The following is a 6292-nucleotide window of genomic DNA, read 5'->3' on the forward strand; positions in this document are numbered from 1 at the left end:
CTGATCGAGTGTTTTTGGAACGAAACGCTGCAGAAACACGAGCGGCATTTGAAGTTGACTTTATACCCTGGTGATATCCAAGGTGATCAATAGCTCAGATTGATTATATTTTTGTCTGTTATTAAAGACACGGGAAAGAAATGCGTTAAAAAAACGATTTCAAGCTGAAATGAAATTGAAGACAGTCTATGGTAAAATCAAATCGGCGCTCACTCCCGTCTTATTTTGGGTTGGCTCTATTAGAGTAGAGAAAGCATTCGGGGCGAGCTACATACACAGGTCAGTAAAAAAACGAGTCCCTGATTCCGTTAATGTTCACCGAACTCCCCGCTGCACGTTTGTCCTTACCCAGCAGTTCTTCTGGGTCCTTCACCACAATATGGGCGTTGAGCTCCTGAAGGTCCTGGTGAAGTTCCTCCACCTTCTTGTTAGACTTTTTTAGCATGTTGTCAACGTAAGCCAGGCTCTTCTTGTCCGTCGTGACCTAAAGAGAGGAGCGTGGAGAGCTCAATGATTTAACACGGACCCACACCGAGGACCCGAGAGCCAGATTCACGCCTCTGCCTTTTTTGCCTTTTACCTTTCGGAGGTTCTCCGCTCCTTCTTTGATCTTCAGCTCCTTGCGGATCTCGCGGCGGATCTCCTCCTTGATCTCGTCCAGCTTCTGTTGGACCATGGTGTCCGACAGGTCCAGGTTGTGTCCCAGACCGAGCCGCTCTGCCACCAGCTGGCCCCTGGCATCCCCCTGGAGGAGGAGGAGGTAAATAAGATACCAGAGAATGAGGAGTCAATCAAACAAAGTAAACCCGATGCAACAAGTGAAAGAAAAAGGAGGTGAACCAGCTCACGTTGACCTCTAAAAGCATCCCAAACTGAGCCAGAGCTTCCGAGTGTGAAACAAGGGCGCAGTGTGACGTGGGAAACGGCGCGTCATCCCTCTGTGACCGCCACGAGATCTCGGTTCGCCTCGCATGCAACTCACCACAACGCTTGAACAAAATCACAAATGCCAGGCGGACCGAGTCGATCTCACCGTAGCGTCTTCGGCTTCGCCCATCTCCGCCTCCGGCTCGGTTGAAGCAACCGCTTCACGCATGTTCTGACGACCAATTACAGCAACGGCTGACGTTCTGGTGTCGGGTTGGATGTCTGGCGAAGGCTCCATCCAGAACCGCTCCTCTACACTCTCTCTCTCTCTCTCTCTCTCTCTCTCTCTCACCAACAAGGAGTATAAACCGTCTGAGCGGCGACGGCCAAATCCCTCTTAGCTTCTAAACTCTGAGGTCAGAGCTGCGCAGAACGGGACCTAATCTCACTCCAGGGAGACGACTGCAACTAAATATAACCCGACTTAAAAACACAGCACTGGCTTTCAAAGGGTGAGATTCTGATGGCCCGACCACTAAAGGCAAAAAGGTTTTCCAACCTAACTGGGGATGAGCTCTACAAGGTTGTCAATCCAAGAACCGAACCAGCAACTGTTGTTTTTCCTGATCTTGGCTCAAGTTTTGCAGCAATCAGAGATTTCAGACATCTCAAATGAAGATCATGTCCACTTCTTCCAGAAGAGGAGAGCCCATATTTCACACAGCAAAAGCTATCTCTGATATATAGTGGCTATTATTTTGTATTATTTTAGGGCACTTCAGCTAAACAAATACCCGGGGTAACCCAGAAGACCTCTACTCTCCTGTCGACTGGCAGATTTACATTTGGTGACTAAAAGGAATTTCCATGCGCTCCGTCCGTACACTCGTAGCCCCCCCCCCCCCCCCCCCATAGGTGCTCACTCCAGAGGAAACTATAGTTTGCACATAATATCCTGGTCCGGAGCCTGCTGGATGACTCATAGGTAAAATGGAGGTCACGTCTCTTGGAAGTGGGAGAAATGGTGTGTGTGTGTGGGGGGGGGGGGGGGGGGGGGGCTTTCCTCTTCAGCTCAATGGCTTTCAAGACTTGTTTGCAGTGTAACTCTGTTTGCCCGGCCCGATGGGGCATGAGGACTTCAACGAGGACACATAAACGGGGCTATTTTACCGCACGACAATGCAAGGAAATCGACGAAAGGCCGATCAGATAAGGTGGAAATAAAGCAGCTAGCAGCTCCTCAAGGTCTGCCTTTCATTGGAGATCAAACAAAGCAACTATATGCAAAGAAAGCAGGATCTCACTGGCAGGATCGGCTTCACCTCTCGAGTGTCTGTAAAACCGCCACCAGTTTCTCTTTCACCTGGGAGGCCCTTATCGTTTCTCCCTGCTAGAATGCACTGCCCCGTCAGGGGGAAATGACATCACGAGGAGACTCTAGAAAAAAGTTCAAAGATTGTAAGCAAATGTTTCCGTGCCACACCATGTGCACAGCTTTGGATCGATGGAGGGGACCTTGTTCTCGTCAGCCTGGTGTGAAACATCTCCGTGTAAACGCTGCTCAGTCTTTCAGATTAAATCTCCTGGATAAAACGCAAACTGCGAAGCAGGACCTGCGTTTAATAAAGCTGCTGCTAATACCCTCGCAAAGGCGAGGCAACTAATTCCAGCACATGTTGAACTTGTTAAAAGGGCTCCCATGAGGTCTGGAGACATGAAAGGAAAGCGTGAGGTGAAAGCAAACATTGGGTCGGAGCCTCAGGTTTAAGCAGGTTAGCGGCAAGCCTGGAAGCTTCAGGTCCAACAACAAGAGCTCCTTAAGACAATGGGACAATGGAAACACTGAGGGCGCTATCCAGGCTCATGCTTAAATGGAAAAGCCCTTGCCATTTCTCCACAAGGCCTTTCTCAGCCTACAACCCGACACCCTGCCCCCCCCCCCCCCCCCCCCCCCGGCAGCTGGCTTGCAACGCATCGGCCACGGCCTGCTGCTCGCCTCCAAACTGAAATAGCAGCACAAGCTAATCAACGTAGATCCCACGGATGCAGCATTAGACGCATCTCGTTCCGAGCTAAAGTTAACGGTCACCTCTGCACCAGACAGACGGTAAATGTCTCGGGTGCCCTGAAAATCCACACGGTACCGTCCCGAAGGAGAACAAGCGCTTAAACACGCACCAAGACACCTGATCTGGGTCCACTCCACAAAAAAACTGCCATGGTGACGCATGCTAGCGTTTCGCCGGTTTGATCCCCCCCCCCCCCCATCTCATTTAGGAATACGAGAGTGTCAGGAGATCGGAAACCTCTGCTGAGGCTTAGCATCCTCTCCCGTCTACATGCACGTTTCATTCCTATTTACACACAACACTGATTTCACAACAAACACATATTATTATCGGGGGGGGGGGCGTTAGAATGCCAATTCCGATGTGCTGATTATTCCCCCCATCATCTCCCACATGAAACGAATGAATCCACCTCCTTTTCCTGGCTCATTCTTCAGGGCAATGTACATCCATCCGCCTATTCTAGCGGTAATTCTCGAGTAATTTATCTGCGACACATGAAAATGGTGACAAAGTCCAATGTTACTGATCATTTGCCAAATACTGTGACGATTATGAGAAAGCTGTGCAAAAATACTTTAATGTCGATCACCAAATAATTACTCTCCAAAAACATAATTTACTTTTTTTAATTAACGTCGGCCAGTTGTTAGGCTGTCAAGCAGGATTACGCAAAAAACACTGAACAGGTTTAGTGGGAGGAGCGAACATGGGCAGATTCAGGATTACCCCCCCCCACTTTCTTTAATGTTAGAAGATGGGGTGTTTTCCAACATCTTTGTAGCCCCCCTGGGACAAATGCACAGACTGTACTGAAAAGAATTAAACAAACTTTCAGGATTCCAAATCTGGTCGTCCCAGATTTCCGATGGTGTAAAACCAAGCAGCTCGAAATCACAGCTACGTTTTGCACAAGGGACGATGGAATTAAACAGGACTGGCCTCGACAGAGCAGTGAGTGCAATTCATAGTCATTCTGCGTTCACGTGTTAACCGCCCTCTTTCATTTAACCGTCAACCCCCCCCTCCGCGAAGAAGAACATCTGAAACAATTAATCCTGTCAAAATAGAATTATTCATGGCCTCCAGTTAGATTTCATAAATTATCTCGTAACACAGAGTGGATATAAAGAATATCGAGCGTCCTCCGACACCTGCCTGTCGATGTCAAACCGAACAGGTAAAGCAAAGCTTCAGACGAGGCGTGGAAGAGCCGCTCTCACCTGGGCCAACGGGACAGAATATATATTTGGACTTCTGACGTCACTACAGCGAAACCACATTATTCAGTGAGTCACCGCCGATCAGAGAATAACGAATGTGTCACGCGTGATATTTCATGCACTTCTCATTCAAAATATATATATACATATAACGTATTAATTATACGTTATAATAATATAATATAGACGAGGCATTTTCTGACGCATGTTTTTACGTTCATCCGGTCTGCTAGAAAATAAACAACTTCACCTAAAGTTAACCAGTGGTATATTTAGTCTTTAAATAACATTAAGCTATTTCTAATTCATTCACATTATTGATATTCGTTTAACTATACTGAATGCACCGTTTCCTAAGGAGCAACCTGACGTAGGGCTGCAGACCTGCAGGTTAACGTTCAACACGCATTACTTCCATTAGCCGCAAGCAATAATTAGGTTGAAACTTTCCGCGTCAAAAGGTAGTTATATTAATCGAAACATTCCCCTAAAAAAATAAAAATAAAAACAGGTTTATCACTTCGATATTCCAGGATAAATTAGTTTCCCTGATTGTTTCCCAGGCCTCAATCCATGGACTATTCCCAGGCAAACCTTTGGGCTACTGCAGAGGCCTCTCTCTTAAATACAACCTTAACCCACTAAAAGCGACTTATCTTGGACATTTTTTTTTTTTTTTTACTCGTCTTCTAACTTTCTCCTCAACCTCTGCGGAAAGTCTGCGAACTTTTCGAAACAGTTGTCAACTTTTCCTACCTGCACGGAATCGGCGGCCATCTTGGTTTTTTGCCTTTGAATCAAATCCTACGGGGAGAGGGGAGGGGAGGTGGAACTCCGAAAACAAGCAGCGACTATTCGGACCAACTCGACGGTCATCTCCGGTACACGGAGCTTCCCGTGTCGTCTTCACCCTTCATTTACGCGGTCACACCGTCCTGGAGGGGGTCCTGGAGGGGGTCCCGCGGGGTGGGGTGGGGTGGGGGGGTGAACTCAACGGGGCTGGCGCTCATAAATAAGAAAGCTGGAACGTAAATCTGTCCCAGAGAAAGAGGCGGTGGTTACAGTAGAAAGAGTCCGCCCAGCGGAACAGGAACGTTGCTGCAGCTCGAGTCCCTGCCCGGACGGAAAACTGGACCACTCATCACAAACTTTTTTTTATTTATTTTTTTTACTTAATTTTATTGAACGTGAACGTGAACAAAGACAGTGTCGCGTAAACAAAACAGTAAGGGGAGAGAAAAGAAAAATATTGTAAAGCAAAAAAACAAAACAAAAGAGCATGTTCTATGGAGAAGTTGTAATGTTTAATAGAGATATCAATAAAGGCTATGGATTTACATCCAGCAGAAACCGACATTAAATCTTAAGAGGTACGGCGTTTGGATTGGGAGGAAAACACACAACATGATATAAATAACACTATCTGGCTTTATCAGATATATGCATCTGTTTTTCATTTGCTGCTTTTTGTGCAGAACTTTGTGCAGAACTGCTTTGGAGGAGCTTAATGCTCCTGGTGCTGAGTGTTAGTTATTGTATAGACCCCCCACGTCAAACACACATAAGGCTTCAGACACAACCATCCTTATTTATCTGCCAGTTGATGGCTGTCCAAGGATTATCTGATATCAGAACTAATATGGGTAAATGTTCTCTCTGGCATCAAATTTGCATATTTGTTTTTGCCCCAGCTGCAAAGTAATTGAAAGTCAAGAGAAATCTGTGGAACACAAATTCTGATTGGAAACAACATACGGTAAATTACATAATTTGCCCAATCGTGACATGTGTCATATGTTATACTTATATAGTATAAAATATTAGTACTTGAAAATGACACCCTGGGTGGAGCAAACAGCTCTATATCGCCCTCTGCAGGACAATTAACAATTTTCACAGGGGGTTATCCGACCACTCCCTGCTCTGCTGTCCCTGCAGATGAAGTCGATTCACACGCGCATCTTTGGAGGTTTTGGTTATTACACAGCCATGACAAAACTACAACACAAGAATGCAGGGTCGGCACACTTACTCCAGCATCAGTACCAGTACCGAGTACTAAAGATGAGTAGCTCCTGATTTATATTCATGTATCCGGATCACATCCAGTGCAGCTTTCCCATGTAATTAGTT

At 46.4% G+C, this 6292-nt stretch overlaps 1 protein-coding gene across 1 annotated transcript in view; it reads right to left on the minus strand.

The window, feature by feature from the left end:
* The window catches only part of pkn2a (protein kinase N2a), a 10529-nt gene extending 5593 nt beyond the window's left edge, over positions 1-4936 (minus strand). Inside the window, 3 exon segments of the mRNA XM_068748932.1 lie at positions 320-484; positions 581-745; positions 4916-4936. Of these exon segments, the coding sequence (XP_068605033.1) occupies positions 320-484; positions 581-745; positions 4916-4936 (351 nt within the window).
* Positions 4937-6292: the final 1356 nt, after the last annotated feature.

Source organism: Brachionichthys hirsutus, chromosome 15, assembly GCF_040956055.1.
Source record: "Brachionichthys hirsutus isolate HB-005 chromosome 15, CSIRO-AGI_Bhir_v1, whole genome shotgun sequence".
Classification (NCBI taxonomy): domain Eukaryota; kingdom Metazoa; phylum Chordata; class Actinopteri; order Lophiiformes; family Brachionichthyidae; genus Brachionichthys; species Brachionichthys hirsutus.